Below are 20,370 nucleotides of genomic sequence, written 5' to 3' on the forward strand. Positions count from 1 at the left end.
AATCCGTTAGTTTAAGCCATTAAGGATGCCTGCTCCACCACGAGGGTGTCAAGTGACTTCTACTGTACAGCGTGTAAAACATCCACCTTGACACATCAACAGCATGCTCACTCAGGTGCTCTCAAAATCACACATATGGGAGAGAAGTAAATGTAGGGTTTTGAAGCCTTTATGGTATTACACAAGATGACTAACAAAGCCTGAGTGGAATTACTTTCTTGCAACAGTCCACATCATGCTGAGTAAGGTAAATGTTGTTCCACGGTTCAGAAAAACAGCTACCATTAAAAACACCATCTTTTTGGAAGGTGTAAAAACTCAATTTTGTTTTCAGTTCAGCAGTGGTTATTTACTTTGCTAACAAATTAAGAATGAGACTTTATAACAGGTCATTTTCTCCATGCCTAACCTAAGGTCAGTGTACAGAGAAACCAGAAATATGTTCATTTCCCCCCCAACATGTCCTTAGCAAGCACTCTAAAGGTAACAACTTAGAAGAGGTAGGGAGAGAGGGCAAGGATTAAGTCAATTATCAAAAGTCATTTTATTGACAAAATAGAATACTTATATTTGTTCTTACAGGAGTGGCCTCTAAACTTTTTACAAAAATGTACAGATGTATGTATATCTCTGGATATGTACATATTTTACAATTTAACAAATAATTATATAAATACATCCTTTAATGTAAGAAACCCGTATTTACTTGGGGTGTATAATTAAGACATTTCTTGTTTATTTGCTTAAGGCATTTGCCTGGTCATTAAGAATACCCAAACCGAGTAACCCCGTTAGGTTGCGATCATCCCTCCTCCAGGATGCGTAAGGAAACAGTTTAACGTAGGAGAAAAGTAGGTCCCTCAGATGAAATTTGCAGAATCTGGCTTCAAGCTTAACGAACGGCAACCAGCGAGGGCTCTAAGCCTTGGCTTCTGGGCACCTGGTGAGTTCACCCTCCTGGGACAAGAGAAACCAACGCCTCGCGGGAGGAGCTCCTCTCAAATTAATGGAGTGAAGGGAGGTGGATCTGGGAGCCGTCAGTCATTCAAGTCCCAGCTAATGGATACCATTAAGAGTTCATTATCATGCTAATAGCAGTCAACACGGTGAAGGGGTGGGAACTTCAGCCCGTCCGAGTGTCCCTTTGCAGCACTTGGTCCCCTCGATCCCCCCTCCTTCCAGGGGCCCCATTCTCCTCCACTCAGACTTGGGACAATGGCATCTGCTTTGGGTAAGACACAGAGCTGGCCGTGCCAGAACGCCACGTCAGGCCTGTGCTGACGTCACTGTAGAGCGAGCCCGCTGCCCCGCCCGGCCCCCCGCCCGCCCCTCCACCCACTCCGGGCCCGCCCGTGTCCCTCACGTCCGCACCCCCGCCCACCGCAGCACCCTTGCTGGCCCAGCAGCAGCGGGTGCACAGCGCCCGCCACGACTCAAGCGTCTTACCCGACCAGACCCACACGCCCGAAGTGATGCCCACGACCAGGCACATGAAGTACTTGAGCATGAAGACCGCGTAGTCGGGCCGTCGAGCCTGATCCGGCTGCAGGTCCCGCAGGCACGGGCAGTTGTGCGTGGCCTCCCAGCGCGGGCGGTTGTGCTGCTCGTAGAAGAGGCAGGCAACCACGACCGCGGCTGGCACAGTGTAGAGCACGGTGAAGAGGCCCAGGCGGATCATCAGCTTCTCCAGCTTGTGCGTCTTAGTGGGGCCGCCCTGCTGTTTTATGACTGAGCGTATGCGGAAGAGCGACACGAAGCCGGCCAGTAGGAACATAGTGCCAATGAAAAGGTAGATGACAAGCGGCGCTAGCACGAAGCCGCGCAGGTTGTCGAGGCTCTGGTTGCCCACGTAGCAGATGCCTGCCACGGGGTCACCGTCCACGGAGCTGAGCGCCAGCACGGCGATGGACTTGACGCTGGGCACGAGCCACGCGGCCAAGTGGAAGTACTGCGAGTAGCCGGCGATGGCCTCGTTGCCCCATTTCATTCCTGCCGCCAGGAACCACGTGAGCGACAGGATCACCCACCAGATAGAGCTGGCCATGCCAAAGAAGTAGACGAGCAGGAAGACTACGGTACACAGGGCCGGGCCCGTGGTCTCGTAGCGCACGTGCTGTTCCACTGCGCCCAGCTCCTCGTACTCGCCGCGTCCGCCCGGGCCGCCCGCGCCTGCACCTGCAGCACCCGCGCCGGCCGCCGCCGCGCCGCCCGCGCTGCCCGCGCCGGGTGCGCCACCACTGCACGCCACCTTCTCATGCCCCGCCACCAGGCGTACCAAGTACCCGACCGAGACGAAGAGGTAGCAGGCCGAGAGGAAGATGATGGGCCTTTCGGGGTACTTGAAGCGCTCCATGTCGATGAGGAAGGTGGACACGGTGGCGAAGGTGGACACAAAGCACAGTACAGACCACAGGCCGATCCAGAAGACGGTGAAGGCCCTCTCGTCCTGGCTGAAGAACGGGTTGTGGCAGGGCAGCGCGCAGTTGGTGATCTGGCCGGTCTTGACGCGGTTGTACAGAGGGTGCCGCTCACTGGCCACGTTCACCATCGGAGCGCGGCACTGGCAGCCCGGCTCGCAGGGCGCCGCGCCGCCGCCAGGGGGCCGCGTCTTCCCGCCGCCGCGTGTAGGGGGCGATGCCGCATCCCCGCCGCCCCCGCCCCTGCCTCGGGACGCCGGCCTGGCCCCTGGCGGGTGGCCGTGGCCGCTGCCGTAGGGCGGTTGTTCGCCAGGAGGTGGTGGTGGCGGCGGCGGCAGGCGGCGCGGCGGGTTGGGCGCAGCAGTGGTGAGGTCGGTGCGGTTGTAGTCCATGCACAGCGTGTCGGGGTTGCCCTGCTCGGGCAGCCGGTCGCAACGCATGCGGTCCGGCCAGGCAAAGCCATACTGGCGCATAAGGGGTGCGCATCCGGCCTTGGCGCGCTCGCATACCGAGCGGCAGGGAGGCAGGGGCTTCTTGTAGTCCTCCAGGCAGATGGGCGTGTACATGCTGCACAGGAAGAACTTGAGGTCGGGCGAGCACTGGATCTCCACCAGCGGCCAGAACTGGTGCACCTCCAGGCCCGCCTCGTCTTGGGTGTCATGGTTGAACTGGTTGGGCATGTAGGTGTAGTTGTAGCCGATACCTTTGCACAGCGGCACGGTGATCTCTTGGCACGCCAGCTCTTTGGCTGAGGCGGCTGCAGCGCCGCTGGAGCGCTGCAGCAGCGCCAAGGCAGCCAACAAGGAGGTCACTTCCAACAGGTAACCCCACTCCATGCTGCGTGCCGTTGCCCCCCAGACAGCGCTCGGAGGGACTCTGGGGGTCCAGCGAGAGAACTGGAGAGAGAGCGGGTGCTCTGCTGGTCTTTTTTCTGCTTCTCTCAGGAGGGAATATGCCGATAACCTAGTCCCTTCCCGGGACACGTCCACACGGCGCGGTTCGCCGTTCCGGGGAGGTGAGGGTGGCTGCAGCAGTGCGCTACAGTCCCCGAGGGTCTGCCCTGGCCGAGCTTAGCCCTTTCGGAGCAGAGTGGCTGGCCCCCGGCTCATTATCCCCCCACTCGCTCACGTTCTCTCTCGCGTGCTGTGCCACTTCTAGCGGCGCCGGTGACTTGGCTGGGCTCAGCGGGCGGCGCCGCGGCAAGTTTCCTTTCGGCTTGCGGCGCGCAGTCAAGATGGCTGGGCCAGGCCTCTCCGGAGCCGGTTCAGCCCCTACGTCCCACTTTCGGTCCCCGGGGGTGGTTCATGTTCGTTCCCAAAGCTGCTCTGCTGTCTCCGAAGCTAGGGACCCGCCTCCGTCGAGGCCGCCGCCCTCTCTCCTCGGCGTGGGTCCGGTAAAAGTCCGCTCGGCGCTCCGGCCAGCGATTGGCGATGTGCAGGCAGTCCTCCTCGCTAAACACGCCGAACCAAATCCAGACCGGAAGGCGTCTACCTTAGCAGCACGGCGTGGCCGATCGCCACCTCCTCCGTGGGAGCTGCAGCCCTCATCCAACTTGCACGCTGCGGCCCCACTAGCCTTGCAGCTGGCTCATGAATATTTATACCGCGCGGACTCAGTCTCCGCCCTGGGCCTGCCACACCAATCGCAGGGGTCGGGGCGGAGTCTCCGCGCTCCCAAGGTCCAGCCTTCCTTAAGGCGGTCCGAGTGTCCGCACGGTCATGCGCGCTACCTGCGGCGGGAGAGTTTCGGTAACCTTGGGAATTGACCACGGAGAGAGTGAGAAAGAGAGCGAGCGAGCGAGAGAGAGAGATAGGTTTTTGCCACGATTGTCGCCCCCATACCCTCCCTGGGTGCTCAGTGCATCCGAGGATTCGGTTTCATTTCCAAGTCTGCACTTGGAGACTGAGAACGATGTTTTAACGCAGCGCGCCCACTCCCAGGTCCGTTGTAAACAAATTAAGTCTCCTCTTACGACTCACCCCAAATGTGTTGGGTGACCTCCCGGCGAAGGGGCTCGCGTTCCTTCCATAAGCTGGGCGCTGCGGAAAGGGTTCCTTATTTGGAGTACTCAGAATGGTGGTCTTTGAGGTTTGGAAATGTGGGCGGAACAGGCTCCGCTGCAGTTTATTTTGGATGGTGGGGCAGGGCTGGGGACAGCCCGGGCGGAGGTGTCTCGGCGCCTAGGGCTGGCGCAGTAGAGACGCGGAACACAGGGGCGGTCTTGGGTTCTCCTTCCGCCTCTGCGGAGTGAACTGGGCGACCCTCAGTGTCCTTATGGGGAGAGCGGGGTAATAGTACCTATCTCAAAGGGGGTTCTAATAGGTGAGATAAAAAATACAAGGAATCCAGGGCCCAGTGCTTCCTTAAGAAAAGTAATTCCCTTTTTCCTTAAAAAAAAAGAAAAAACATAAATAGGACAGACTGGAAACTGGCTGGATTCACTCTCCACCTCGTACTTTTGGAACACAGGTACATCTATCCAAAGTTCACATGTTTTTGCCAGAGCCTTCTTTTGAGTGGGAGTTGGTGCTGCGCCCTGGCGCTGACTTGTGGACACGTCTAGGTGACCTGCAAGGAGCAGAGCGGAACCCGGCTGCTTAGGGCAGTCACTCTGGACGCCGCCAGCCAGCTCTGCCCGCGTCAGCATCCAGACCACTTTAAGTGGGGGTGGAGGTGAGGGCGGACGAGGGGCCGGTGGCTTGGCAGGTACATTTACGTTTGTTAGGACGTCCCAGGGGGTTGTCTTTCTCCTGGAATGGAGTGTTTATTTTTTTAATTGATGTGCTGTTTCATTTAGCGCTTATATGGAATTCATGCTGAGGCTGTAATTACTGTAATCTCGGAAACAAGCATTTCAGTTAGCCAGGAGGGTGGCAATGTGCGTTGGTTCTCTCTTTTCTCCCTCCCCAACCCCTCCTCCTTCTCTCTCCTTCCTTCTCTCTCGCTCGTTCTCTCAAGATTTTTGCTATTTGTCAGATTTCACAGCAGGAATGAGTAGGGCTTCAGAATTCAAGTTGTTGAGCGTGTGGGAACAGAAGAAGAATTAAAGGTTCATTTGAGGCCAGTTCATTTTTTCTGGGGGGGGGGGGATAGTTGGTGGTTTGTGTTTAAAAACAACTGTTCTCGAGAAATAAAAATAGCACATTGATATATTGCTTGAGATAATGGAACCTGTGTCCTCGTCCTCCTGTTTTCTCTAGTTTGGCAACCTTATTATGCACCACGTTCTCAACAGACAGGCATTACCCCCCTCCCCGCCCCCCAGTTTTTGGTAAATTCTGTATTTTCGCCAAGAATTCTAGGCATACCCACCAGACTCTAGTTACAACCCTCCAGCCCCCTTCCCCCAACTGGTCTAGTTAGAGCCTCTTTATACTGAAAAACAATACTTCCCACTTTCGTTTTGGAAAAACTGAACTCCGTAGGAATTTGAAATTCAAAGCGTCAGAAACATTAGCTGATTCAGCAGGAAATGGCCTATCAAAAATATAAAGACTCGACCTTGATTTGATCTTTCTACCGATTATTTTCCCCTCTCTCCTCCTAATCCGTATTCCCTTTTCTGGTTTATTGAATGTAGAAAGTCACCTATTTCTTTTGTTACTGCTTTGTTAATGGCGGGCCATTCTCCAGAACATTCAACTGCAGAGCAACCACTGGTAATTCCTGGAGTTAGCTTTCCGTGTGCAGTTGTGAAAGCAACCCCCCTACCCCACCCCCACCCCGCCCCCTCGGGCTGCGTGGTTGGACCTCAGATGGGAAGGGCTGGTTTCCAAAGCAGCACAGATGGTGAAAAGTTCTGATTGCTGCTTTTCTTCAGCAGGGAAATGTCAAATAGCAAAGTTTAGAATTGCACTATATAAATTTACTAGAATTAGGTGAAAACAAACTGACATTGAAAACCGAGGCTGAAAATACTTGATTTTGGCTTTTAAATGTTTTTTTTTTTCTTTTTCTCTTTTGAGACAAGATGAAAGCTTGGATGATGTGGAATGTAGAAATTTTTGGTAAGTATATTAAAGTTGTAGAAGAAAATAAGCAGACAAAAGTTTAGGCTTTCAAAAATCACATAAGCTGTTTAGGGGATGTTACTGATTTGTGAGATTAAAACCATTTACATAAAAATAATTAAACTCGCTTTTAATTGAGAGAATATGAGAATAGCATTTAAAATGTACTATTAAATTAAATGGTTACTTGACAATCTTTGAAAGCAGGAATTTAGGAAGCCAATTAGTGTGTTCAGGGCCAGGATGGGGCAGCTAGAAGCAAACCAGAAACATTTATCAACATTACTGGCTGAATCATTATTTTTTCTTTTGTATGTAAAGCAGCGTTTTTTATTGTTGTTTTTTTAAAGGGAGGAGAAATGGCTTTAGTAATGTCATAAATAATGTAAGAAACTTTCTAGAGGGATTGCTGAACAAACAAATTCCTAAATAGTCCTACAAATTTAATAATCTAAAGAGTGGAAGACATGATTATCACTTAGAGGAGGATCTTTTACAGACCATCAATACCAAGTGAAATAGGAAACTATCAATACATTATCTGTCTCAAACTTAAGAAACTTGGAGGAAATTATGTTTCAGTGGATGTTAACTTAAAAATGCAAAATAAAACTTGATGCTGGAATGGGTCTAACATATGCCAATAAAATAATATGTTGCAGAGACTAAACAGAGAACTCTTTGCTAACAAAATTTTCTCAAGTGTTTTATAAAATAATAATTGTTTCTCCTAAAATCTTATTTTCTTTCAGGGAAACAATCATATACTATATTATTAGAGACTATAAAACTCTATCAAGTGATACCAGGGTTTCTTGCTGTTTTAAAATCTTTCTTTTAAAGTATGATGTCTCCTGAGTCACCCACTTTATAGCTGGAAGGGAAGGTAGTGATTAACTGGTCTTGCTTCAGTTTCTGTTAGACCTAGAATGGGTGTCATTACTTTCAGATTCTTCCATATTAACATTAAATCTAGTAACAGTCTTTTTCCTATTTTCTCCACCACTAGGAAAAGGGTCCTGTCAGACAGAAGTACTCATTACTATGTCTGCTGTAACAAGACCAAGTTGCAACAGGCAGAGATGAATGAGGCAGTGGGTTCCACGGGCCAGGAGTCAGATTCTCACTTTAAATGCAACTGCTGTTTTGAAAAATGGCAACTGGACTGTCATTACTTAATATTATAATTATTATAAAATAAGTTGTAAAAATCAGTAATTGGATTTTTTTCCTCATTTACATTGGAGTGTTAGCCAGATACTGAAATTCTTAAGACAATAGAAGGCATTGTGCATTAGTTTGTGAACTTTCAAGTGCAATAAAGACATTCTAAGTGAAACTGGCTTAGTCAAGAAGGCCATGTAATTAATCTCAAATTAATATCAATAAATCTAGGAGCAGGAAGTTTCACCGCTGAATAATGTGAGGTCTGATGGTAAACTTCTAGACTCTTGGCTTGCCCTCTTGTTATGTGGAGCCTCCCTCTGCTGAATCATGACATTTCACAGGACAGCAGCTGAGCAGGAAGAATGGCAGGACCTTACTTTGTGCAGCTCTACTAATAGAAAAAGACACACACACAAAAACATTCCCCAAAGGCCTGTGACTAACTTCCCCTTATGTCTCACTGGTCACACCATGCTTAGCTGCAAGGGAAGCTGTGAAAGCTAGGATCTGGGGGGGGGGGCTTGTGGCAAGGAAGCTGAGAAGGGGAGAATGGCTATTGTAGACAATGCAGTGGACAAAGAGCACTCATCCACACAGTACTATTTGGAATTAAAATTCAAACAATATTATTTAGCCAATATGCCTAGTCTTCCAGAGTATTTTCTTCAGGGTTATAAATCATCTAGATTTAAGAAAATATTGATGTCTACATATTTTTCTCTTTTGAAATTCTCACCATACAGTTCTCTGAACAATTGGTATAAAATAAATGTCAAACAGCTTACTACTTATCTCATTTAAATGTGTATAAACTTCATAGTATAATTCCATAGTTCCTTTTTATCTTTTTTTTTAAAAATTTTATTTAGAAGACTAAATTTAATGAGGTGACATTGATCAATAAGAGTACATAGGTTCCAGGTAAACATTTCTATAGCATTTGAACTGTTGATTGTGTTGTGTGCCCATTACCCACAGTCAAATCATTTTCCATCACTATGAATTTATCCCTCTTTACTCACCTCCTCCTCCATCCTTAGTTCCTTTTTATAAAGCCTTCCCCTCCCTTTTGGGGACTTTATTAGAAACAACGCAATTTGCCTGACCAGGCGGTGGTGCAGTGGATAGAGTGTCGGACTGGGATGCAGAGGACCCAGGTTCGAGACCCTGAGGTCACCAGCTTGAGCACGGGCTCATCTGGTTTGAGCAAAGCTCACCAGCTTGAGCCCAAGGTCGTGGCTTGAGCAAGGGGTTACTGGGTCTGCTGAAGGCCCACAGTCAAAGCACATATGAGAAAGCAATCAATGAACAACTAAGGTGTTTCAATGAAAAACTGATGATTGATGCTTCTCATCTGTCTCCCTTCCTGTCTGTCTGTCCCCATCTATCCCTCTCTCTGACTCTCTCTCTGACTCTGTAAAAAAAACCCCCAAAAAACAAAAAAACCCAAACAACACAATTTATTAATTTTAGTTTTTTCTTTTCTTTTAAGTCTCATACCATGTAACTTGAAAAGAATTGACAACATTAAATATAATGTAGGAGAAACTATTGAATAACATTTCTGAAGGGCTTATGGATGTGAAAGAACCTTTAAACTAGAAACTTTGGTATTGGTAAGAGTTTACTCTGGTAACAATAAAATGTGATCTGACACAATACTAAAATTTACGTTATTAGTAATACAAATATTAGGGTACTAAGGGCATGGAGGTAGTAGGGTTGCAAGCCATTTCTATGTCATATTTCCTTTTGACCAGGTTCAGATAAACAGGTATAATTTTTTTTTTAAACAGAGACAGGGAAAGTCAGAGAGAGGGATAGATAGGGACAGACAGACAGGAACGGGGAAGCATCAATCATCAGTTTTTTGTTGTGACATCTTAGTTGTTCATTGATTGCTTTCTCATATGTGCCTTGACCGCGGGCCTTCAGCAGCCAGCAAGCTTGGGTCCAAGCTAGTGAGCTTTTGCTCAAACCAGATGAGCCAGCACTCAAGCTGGCGACCTCGGGGTCTGGAACCTGGGTCCTCTGCATCCCAGTCCTACGCTCTATCCACTGCGCCACCGCCTAGTCAGGTCATATCTTCTTTTGAATCACTGATGTGGTATTCTTAGGATATATTCCTAAAAGTTAGATAGCTGGGTCAAAAGGTAGTTCCATTTTTAATTTTTTGAGGAAACTTTGTACTGTTTTCCACAGTGGCTGCAAAAGTCTCCATTCCCACCAGCAGTGCAGGAGGGTTCCCTTTTCTCCACATCCTCACCAGCACTTATTCTGTGTTGTTTTGTTAATGAGCGCCATTCTGACTGGTGTGAGGTGGTATCTTGTTGTTTTAATTTTCATTTCTCTGATGATTAATGACGTTGAACATTTTTTTCATATGCCATTGGCCATCTGTATGTCCTCTTTGGAGAAGTGTGTATTCACTTCTTTTGCTCATTTTTTAATTGGATTGTTTACCTTTCTGGTGTTGAGTTTTAGAAGTTCTTTATAAATTTTGGTTATTAACCCCTAATTAGACATATTGGTAAGTATGTTCTCCCATTTTGTGGGTTGTCTTTTTATTTTGTTCATGGTGTCTTTTGCTGTGCAAAAGCTTTTTAGTTTGATATAGTCCCATTTGTTTATTTTGTCCTTTATTTCACTTGCTTTTGGAGGTATATTGGCAAAAATATTGCTACAAGAGATATCGGAGAGTTTACTGCCTATGTTTTCTTCCAAGATGTTTATGGTTTCACAACTAACATTTAAGTCTTTTATCCAATTTGAGTTTATTTTTGTGAATGGTGTAAGTTGGTGGTCTATTATAGTTTCATTTTTTTGCATGTACCTGTCCCAATTTTCCAACACCATTTGTTAAAGAGACTGTCTTCTCCACTGTATGCTCTTACCTCCTTTGTCAAGTATCAGTTGACTATAAAGGTGTGCGTTTATTTCTGGGTTCTCTGTTCTATTCCATTGATCTGTATGCCTCTTCTTTTGCCAGTACCAAGCTGTTTTGAGTACAGTGGCCTTGTAGTATAACTTGATATCAAGAAGTGTGATACTTCCCACTTTATTCTTCATTTTCAAGATTGCTCAGGCTATTTGTGTTCTTTTTTGGTTCCATATAAATTTTTGAAATATTTGTTCCATATCTTTGAAGTATGGCATTGGTATTTTAATAAGAATTGCAATAAATTTATAGATTGCTTTGTCTCTTATATTAACAGACATTTTAATGATGTTTAGTCTTCCTTTTTTGTATTTAAAATATGTTTTATTTTTAGGTTATGTCACTTTTTGAATTTAAAATGAGCAATATATTCATAGAAAAATTGTTTTACAATAAGTAGTTTTAAGATATTTGTGAGATGTTTTTTATTTTAAAAATATTTTAATAATTCTAAAAATGATTTTGGGAGGCACAGGGAAGAATGGAGGAGGAATATTACTTCAGGGTCTCTGATTAGTGCTTTTTGTCCAGTCCAGTAAGGCTATTAAAGCTTCATAAAGGAAAATGTTTTAGCAAACCAAGGTGATGAAAATAACATTCAACTTGAGATCACACCATCCAAGAAAAAGATTGAGAAAACATCTTGGAAAAGTCAAAATAATTATAATTGAATTATATTTATTAGATCCTACTCTTAGTAGCAGAAACACTCAGTATATGCAACATAAAAACAATTCTTACCATTTATTCAACACCTCTCATTTACCAGGCATTGTGCTAGGTACTTTAAATCATGATTTCTAATTCTAAAAGCCATTCTTAGGTAAATAGTTAAAGCTGTCTTTTGAAACAGAAGAAACTGAAGCTCACTAAATTTAATGATTCATCTAAAGCACAGTGTAATCACTGATAACAATAATAAGCTATTTTTGTCCTCAATTCCAATGATTTAGAACTTTTTACTCAAAACAAGAAGCTCTCTGGTTGAAATATAAAACACAATATTCTATTTAGTAACAAACACAACGATCTAAAACTGTATTTTGAACCATTTCTGCTTAATAAGAATCCAGCCTGCACTTGTCAATTATAGAGAGAATATTAAACTAAGAAGTCCCTGGAGTGGTTCCAGTGTTGACAAAATTCAACATGATGGTGGGGTCTACACAGACACAGGAAACAAAGCCAGGCCCTTCCACACAGCCACAAGTCCTTGCGATGACTTCGTTTTAAGTCAATGTCTCTTCATGTCACACATATTCGCCAGTGTCTGCTTGATTAAATACCACAATCGCCATGGGGACTACTTTCCTGCTGTCCTGTGTAGACTTTGCAGCCACCCCAAAACCCAAAGGGATGTCTGCCATGAAGTACACCACCACTCCCTAGTACTGAGAAGTATTTTTAGTGATTCGACCAGGTCCAGATTTGAACACATGGTTCCCATACAGGAAGGATTGCTCTGCTCCAGGCTTTATCCATACTTTATACTTGGCATAGGGCACGAGGTAATTCAGAGCTGTGATATGCAACTGGAATTTGTGGGTCTTAGTGAATTTTCCGAAGCAAGTTCCTAGCAACATAAACTTGTCACTGAAGATGTTGGCGGCCAATTTCAAGATCTTTCATTCACGTAGTACACCCAGTTGTTGTGCAGCCTGATACAGTAGATACCATCAGGCCTGTCGACCAGCAGCTGAAGATTCTCCGTGATGTATTTTCCTATCTTCTCAAACATGACATGGGTCTCTTCTTCAGTCAAAGGCTGCATTTCCCTGCTGTTAGAACACCAGATCCTCGTGCCTCAGTCACAGGAAGACAATGTTTATTCTTCCTATCCATGAACATGGTATATACAGTGGTACCTTGAGATATGAACAGACCAACATACGACTTTTTAAAGATACAAGCTGCGACTTGGTCCATATTTTTGTTCAAGATCCGAGCGAAATTCCGAGATACGAGTCGTGATTCAGGAAGCTGCTGCTAGTTGGCACGTTGGTGCATTGGTCCAGTATTGGCAGTTTGATATATGAGTTGATTGACTTATAAGCTCGGTTACAGAGCAAATTAAATTAATATCTCAAGGTATCACTGTACTTCCACTTGTTTGTATCTTCCTTAATTTCTTTTATCAATGTCTTATAAATTTCTAAGTATAAGTCTTTTACCTCCTTGATTAAATTTACTCCCAGGTACTTTATTTTTATTGTTGCAATAGTGAAGGGGATTGTTTTCTTAATTTCTCTTTCAGACAGTTTATTGTTGGTAACAATGCCACTGGTTTTTGAATATTAATTTTATATCATATCTTTCTGAATTCATTTATCAGGTCTAGTAGTTTTTTGACTGAGACTTTAGGGATTTGTATGTACAGTATCATGTCATCAGCAAATAATGATAGTTTTACTTCTTCTTTTCCAATTTGGATGTGTTTTTTTTATTTTTTCTTCTTGTCTGATTGCTGTGGCTAGGACTTCTAGAACTATGTTGAATAAGAGTGGTGAAAGGGGGCACCCCTGCCTTCTTCATGATCTTAAGGGGATTGCTTTTAATTTTTGCCTATTGAGTGTGATGTTGGCTATGGGTTTGCCATAGAAGGCTTTTATCATGTTGAGGTATGATCCCTGTATTCCCACTTTGCTGAGAGTTTTGATCATGAATGGGTGCTGGATTTTATCAAATGCTTTTTTTACATCTATTGAAATTATCATGTGGTTTTTGTCCTTTCTTTTGTTTATGTAATGAATCACATTGATTGATTTTCAAATATTGTACCAGCCTTGCCTCCTCAGAATAAATCCCACTTGATCATGATGTATGATTTTTTTAATTTTTTTAATTTTATTTATTTTTAATGGGGTGACATCAGTAAATCAAGATACATATATTCAAAGATAACATGTCCAGGTTATCTTGTAGTTCAATTATGTTGCATACCCATCACCCAAAGTCAGATTGTCCTCTGTCATCTTCTATCTAGTTCTCTTTGTGCCCCTCCCCCTCCCCCTTTCCCTCTCCTTCTCCCTCTCCCCCCTCCCCCCGTAACCACCACACTCTTATCAATGTCTCTTGGTCTCACTTTTATGTCCCACCTACGTATGGAATAATGCAGTTCCTGGTTTTTTCTAATTTACTTATTTCACTCCGTATAATGTTATCAAGATCCCACCATTTTTCTGTAAATGATCCAATGTCATCATTTCTTATGGCTGAGTAGTATTCCATAGTCTATATGTGCCACATCTTCTTTATCCAGTCATCTGTTGACGGGCTTTTTGGTTGTTTCCATGTCCTGGCCACTGTGAACAATGCTGCAATGAACATGGGGCTGCATGTGTCTTTACGAATCAATGTTTCTGAGTTTTTGGGGTATATACCCAGTAGAGGGATTGCTGGGTCATAAGGTAGTTCTATTTTCAGTTTTTTGAGGAACCACCATACTTTCTTCCATAATGGTTGTACTACTTTACATTCCCACCAACAGTGTATGAGGGTTCCTTTTTCTCCACAATCTCTCCAACATTTGCTATTACCTGCCTTGTTAATAATTGCTAATCTAACAGGTGTGAGGTGGTATCTCATTGCAGTTTTGATTTGCATTTCTCTAATAACTAAAGAAGATGAGCATCTTTTCATATGTCTGTTGGCCATTTGTATTTCTTCCTGGGAGAAGTATCTGTTCATATCCTCTTCCCATTTTTTTTTTTGTATTTTTCTGAAGCTGGAAACGGGGAGAGAGAGTCAGACAGACCCCCGCATGCGCCCGACCGGGATCCACCCGGCACGCCCACCAGGGGCGATGCTCTGCCCACCAGGGGGCGATGCTCTGCCTGTCCGGGGCGTCGCTCTGCCGCGACCAAAGCCACTCTAGCGCCTGGGGCAGAGGCCAAGGAGCCATCCCCAGAGCCCGGGCCATCTTTTGCTCCAATGGAGCCTCTGCTGCCGGAGGGGATCCTCTTCCCATTTTTTTATTGGATTGTTTGTTTGTTTGTTGTTGAGTTTTATGAGTTCTTTGTATATTTTGGATATTAGGCCCTTATCTGAGCACGTGTTTAAAAATATCATTTCCCAATTAGTTGCCTGTCTGTTTATCTTGTTATCAGTTTCTCTTGCTGAGCAAAAACTTCTTAGTCTGATGTAGTCCCATTCATTAATTTTTGCTTTCACTTCTCTTGCCTTTGGAGTCAAATTCATAAAATGCTCTTTAAAACCCAGGTCCATGAGTTTAGTACCTATGACTTCTTCTATGTACTTTATTGTTTCAGGTCTTATGTTTAGATCTTTGATCCATTTTGAGTTAATTTTAGTACAGGGGGACAAACTGTAGTCCAGGTTCATTCTTTTGCATGTGGCTTTCCAGTTTTCCCAGCACCATTTGTTGAAGAGGCTTTCTTTTCTCCATTGTGTGTTGTTGGCCCCTTTATCAAAAATTATTTGACTATGTATATGTGGTTTTATTTCTGGGCTGTCTATTCTGTTCCGTTGGTCTGAGTGTCTATTTTTCTGCCAATACCATGCTGTTTTGATTGTTGTGGCCCTATAATATTGTTTGAAGTCAGGTATTGTAATGCCCACAGCTTCATTCTTTTTCTTTAGGATTGCTTTGTCTATTCGGGGCTTTTTATAGTTCCATATAAATCTGATTATTTTTTGCTCCATTTCTTTGAAAAATGTCATTGGAATTTTGATGGGAATTGCATTAAATTTGTATATTGCTTTGGCCAATTTGTATATTATATAGCCATCTTGATTATATTTATTCTACCTAACCAAGAACAAGGAATATTCTTCCATCTCATAATATCTTTTTCGATTTCCCTTAACAGTGGTTTATAGTTTTCATTGTATAAGTCCTTTACATTCTTTGTTATGTTTATTCCTAGGTATTTTATTTTTTTTGTTGCAATCGTGAAGGGGATTATTCTTTTGAGTTCATTCTCAAATGTTTCATTGTTGGCATATAGAAAGGCTATTGACTTCTGTATGTTAATTTTGTATCCTGCAACCTTACTGTATTGGCTTATTGTTTCTAGTGGTCTTTTTGTGGAATCTTTGGGGTTTTCGATGTATAGGATCATATCATCTGCAAAAAGTGATACCTTTACTTCTTCTTTTCCGATATGGATGCCTTTTATTTTTTTGTCTTGTCTGATTGCTCTGGCTAGAACCTCTAGTACCACATTGAATAAGAGTCGAGAGAGTGGACAACCCTATCTTGTTCCTGATTTAAGGGGGAAAGCCTTTAGTTTTGTGCCATTTAGTATGATGTTAGCTGATGGTTTATCATATATGGCCTTTATCATGTTGAGATATTTTCCTTCTATACCAATTTTGTTGAGAGTCTTAAACATAAAATTGTTTTGTATTTTATCAAAAGCCTTTTCTGCATCTATTGATAAGATCATGTGGTTTTTGTTCTTTGTTTTGTTGATATGGTGTATTACGTTAACCGTTTTACGTATGTTGAACCATCCTTGAGATTCTGGGATGAATCCCACTTGATCATGATGTATTATCTTTTTAATATGTTGTTGTATTCAATTTGCTAGCATTTTGTTTAGTATTTTAGCATCTGTATTCATTAGAGATATTGGTCTGTAGTTTTCTTTTTTTGTGCCATCCTTGCCTGGTTTTGGTATGAGGGTTATGTTGGCCTCATAAAATGTGTTTGGAAGTATTGCTTCTTCTTCAATTTTTTGGAAGACTTTGAGTAGAATAGGAACCAAGTCTTCTTTGAATGTTTGATAAAATTCGCTGGTATAGCTGTCAGGGCCTGGACTTTCATTTTTGGGGAGGTTTTTAATGTTTTTTTCTATTTCTTCTGTACTAATAGGTCTGTTTAGGCTTTCTGCTTCTTCTTGACTCAGTCTAGGAAGGTTGTATTGTTCTAGGAATTTATCCATTTCTTCTAGATTGTTGAATTTAGTGGCATAGATTTTTTCATAGTATTCTACAATAATTCTTTGTATATCTATGGTGTCCGTGGTGATTTCTCCTCTTTCATTTTGGATTTTGTTTATATGAGTTCTTTCTCTTTTTTCCTTGGTAAGTCTTGCCAAGGGTTTGTCAATTTTGTTGATCTTTTCAAAGAACCAGCTCCTTGTTCTATTAATTTTTTCTATAGTTTTACTGTTCTCTATTTCATTTATTTCTGCTCTGATTTTTATTATCTCCTTTCTTCGGCTGGTTTTGGGTTGTCTTTGTTCTTCTTTTTCTAGTTCCTTAAGGTGTGAAGTTAAGTGGTTCACTTGAGCTCTCTCTTGTTTGTTCATATATGCCTGAAGTGATATGAACTTCCTTCTTATCACTGCTTTTGCTGCATCCCATAGATTCTGATATGTCGTCTTGTCATTTTCATTTGTCTGTATATCTCTTTTGATCTCTGCACTTACTTCTTCCTTGACCCCTTCATTCTTTAAAAGTATGTTGTTTAGTTTCCACATTTTTGTGGGATTTTTTCCCTCTTTTTTGCAGTTGAATTCTAGTTTCAAGGCTTTATGATCAGAAAATATGCTTGGTACAACTTCAATATTTCTGAATTTGCTGATGTTGTTTTTGTGGCCCAACATATGGTCAGTTCTTGAGAATGATCCATGTACATTGGAGAAAAATGTATACTCAGTCACTTTGGGATGAAATGTCCTGTAGATGTCTATCATATTCAGGTGCTCTAGTGTTTTGTTTACGGCCACTATATCTTTGTTGATTCTCTGTTTGGATGACCGATCTAGAGCTGTCAGCGGTGTATTGAGGTCTCCAAGTATGATTGTATTTTTGTCAGTTTTTGTTTTAAGGTCAATAAGTAGCTGTCTTATATATTTTGGTGCTCCTTGGTTTGGTGCATATATATTAAGAATTGTTATGTCTTCTTGATTCAGTGTCCCCTTAATCATTATGAAATGACCATTTTTGTCTCTGAGTACTTTTGTTGTCTTATAGTCAGCATTATCAGATATGAGTATTGCTATGCCTGCTTTTTTGGGGATGTTATTTGCTTGGAGTATTGTTTTCCAGCCTTTCACTTTGAATTTGTTTTTATTCTTGCTGTTTAGATGTGTTTCTTGTAGGCAGCATACAGTTGGATTTTCTTTTTTAATCCATTCTGCTACTCTGTGTCTTTTTATTGGTGAGTTTAATCCGTTTACATTTAGTGTAATTATTGACACTTGTGAGTTCCCTATTGCCATTTTATAGATTGCTTTCTGTTAGTTTTGTGTCTTGTTTGATCCTTCTTTTTCGTTTTTCTATCTTTTGTTTTTATTTGGTTGTGTTCCATACATCTTTCCTCTGTTGCTATCTTTTTTATCTCATGTGCTTCTGTGGTGGTTTTTTCAATGGTGGTTACCATTAAGTAATGAAAAGGGGTTCTTCCCTGTTCATTGTAGTGCACTATTTTGTGAGTACTTTTGCACTCCATTGCCTTTTGCTACTGTTAATCTCCATCCTCTCCTCCCTTTCTTTTTGTTGTCACAGTTTAAAGTTGGTTTTATTGTGTTCTTCCTGGAGCTTTTACTTGTGGCTTGTTTTTTTATTCTTTGTATCTTATTGGAGAACCCCCTTTAGTATTTCCTGGAGTGTGGGTTTTCTGGTGATAAATTCCCTCATCTTTTCTGTATCTGTGAATGTTTTTTATTTCTCCTTCATATTTGAAGGATAGCTTTGATGGGTATAGTATTCGTGGCTGAAAGTTCTTCTCTTTCAAGACTTTAAATATTGGGGTCCACTCTCTTCTAGCTTGTAGAGTTTCTGTTGAGAAATCTGATGATAATCTAATGGGCCTTCCTTTATATGTTGTATTCTTCTTTTCCCTGGCTGCCTTGAGAACTTTTTCTTTGCAGTTGGTTTGTGCCAATTTCATTATGATGTGCCTTGAAGTAGATTTGTTCGGGTTATGAAAACTTAGAGTACTGTTTGCTTCTAGAATTTGAGGTTTTAGTTCTTTCCACTGGCTTGGGAAGTTCTCATCTATTATTTGTTTGAGTATGTTCTCCATTCCATTTTCTCTCTCTTCTCCCTCTGATATACCTATTATTCTTATGTTATTCTTTTTGATGGAGTCAGATAATTCCTGTAGGGCTATCTCATTTTTTTAAATTTTTGTGTCTCTTTCTTCTTCTCTTTGTTGTGCCTCAAGTTGCTTGTCTTCTATTTCACTAATCCTCTCTTCTATCTGGCCTGTTCTATTAACTAAGCTTGTTACCTCGTTTTTCAGCTCGTGAATTGAGTTTTTCATCTCTGTTTGATTTGTTTTTATAGTTTCAATTTCCTTGGAAATATACTCTTTGTGTTCATCGAGTTGTTTTATGAGCTCCCTAAATTGCCTTTCTGTGTTTTCTTGTATATCTCTGAGTATTTTTAGGATTTCTATTTTAAATTCTCTGTCATTTAACTCCAAGGTTTCCAATATCTTAAATTTTTTCTCCATAGATTTTTCCTCATTTCTCTGTTACCTCTCTTTCTTTTGTATCCATGATATTCGATTTTCTCTTCTTTAATGTCATCTGAGGGTGGTTTTGTTGATAGTATTAATGAGATTTAATAAGGAATAAAAAGTTAAAAAAATAAAAATAAAAATAAAAAATTGAGTTTTTTTAAAAAAATTAATCATTAAATAAAGAAAAATAAAATAAGATAAAAATTTGAGAAAGAAGGGAATTATTCCTTCCCCTCCTTTTTTCCTCTCCTTTCCTCTCCCCTCTTTCTTGAGAAAATCTTGTGGTGAACTGTGAATTATATTGTACTAAATAGTACAAACAATACCTGTAATGGAGGGCCTGAATTGGGGAGAAGTAATAAAGGGGTAAAGGAAATAGAAAAAAAGAAAAAGAAAAAAAAATATATAAAAGGGGGGCGTTATAGACCCACAAAAAGCAAATAAGGAAAAAATTTGGGTCAAGAATAAAATGATTTGCTTTTAGGTGTTGGCTGACTAAGAGTTATGATGAGAGGAATAAGAGGGAAACAGGAAAAAGAGGTGGAAAATTAAAAAATTACTATTGTATTTAGTGGAACAAGAACTAGATAAAATGGAGAGCCAGAGATGGGAGCACTGCTAATGAGTTAAAAAGGTGAAGTAAAAAACCCCCAAAATGCCACAAACTTAAGTTTGAATCCCAGATAAGATAATTTGTTCATTATTGAGGTTTGAATGAGAGAAGACGTAAAGGAGAAAGGAAGAGACTAATATAGAGGGAGAAAAGAGAGAGAGTGAGAGAGAGAGAGAAAAGATGGAACCACTAAAAGAAGAAAAAAGAAAGAGGAGGAGAGAGAGAGAGAGGGGGGTTTTGGAGTGCAACCCTCATAGAGAGAAAGGAAGAGGAAAGAAAAGATAATGGGAGATGTAACACTTATGGGTAGTGTAGTTCAAAGAGAGGCGAAAGTAAGACTGACAGAGAATTAAACGACCAAATTGGAATAGGAAAAAAAAAAATCAAGAATGAAGATAAGAGACACAGATGAACAAGTATAATAAAATGGGATAGGTTATAAAGTCTGCAGATTATTCTTGATTTTGAGAGGTTATCGTCTTGCTTTTTCTTTTCTGTCTCTCTTCCTGGTCGGTGACTTTGTACCCTGGGTTCTGCCCCTGTGGCATGCTCTGGTAGAGGTTTGCAGTTGATAATTCTCTATGGCGATGTCATGTATTAGGCTTCAGTCTTGTTGGCAGTCGAGGCTCATTTGTGTTTATAGGCTCCAACAGAGAGGGTCCGTGTTCCTGGAGCCTCTCTCCTAGTCTTTCCTTCCCCAATTAGAAGCCTGATAATCCAGCTATGGGGTTGCTGCTGCCTCTGCCTGGATAGTAAGAGGCTCAAAGAGCTGGCAACTCCACACTCTA

The 20,370-nt window shown here is 42.2% G+C and overlaps 1 protein-coding gene and 1 pseudogene across 1 annotated transcript; both read right to left on the reverse strand.

Annotated features, from left to right (window-relative positions):
* Positions 1–1,044: 1,044 nt before the first annotated feature.
* Positions 1,045–3,253, reverse strand: FZD8 (frizzled class receptor 8). Its single transcript, XM_066280864.1, has one exon. The coding sequence runs from the start codon at positions 3,251–3,253 to the stop codon at positions 1,202–1,204; it is 2,052 nt and encodes a 683-aa protein (XP_066136961.1). The 3' UTR covers positions 1,045–1,201.
* Positions 3,254–11,761: 8,508 nt separating this feature from the next.
* On the reverse strand, positions 11,762–12,303 carry LOC136306809 (60S ribosome subunit biogenesis protein NIP7 homolog; annotated as a pseudogene).
* Between the last annotated feature and the right edge of the window lie 8,067 nt (positions 12,304–20,370).

Source organism: Saccopteryx bilineata, chromosome 5 (assembly GCF_036850765.1).
Source record: "Saccopteryx bilineata isolate mSacBil1 chromosome 5, mSacBil1_pri_phased_curated, whole genome shotgun sequence".
NCBI classification, from domain to species: Eukaryota; Metazoa; Chordata; class Mammalia; order Chiroptera; family Emballonuridae; genus Saccopteryx; species Saccopteryx bilineata.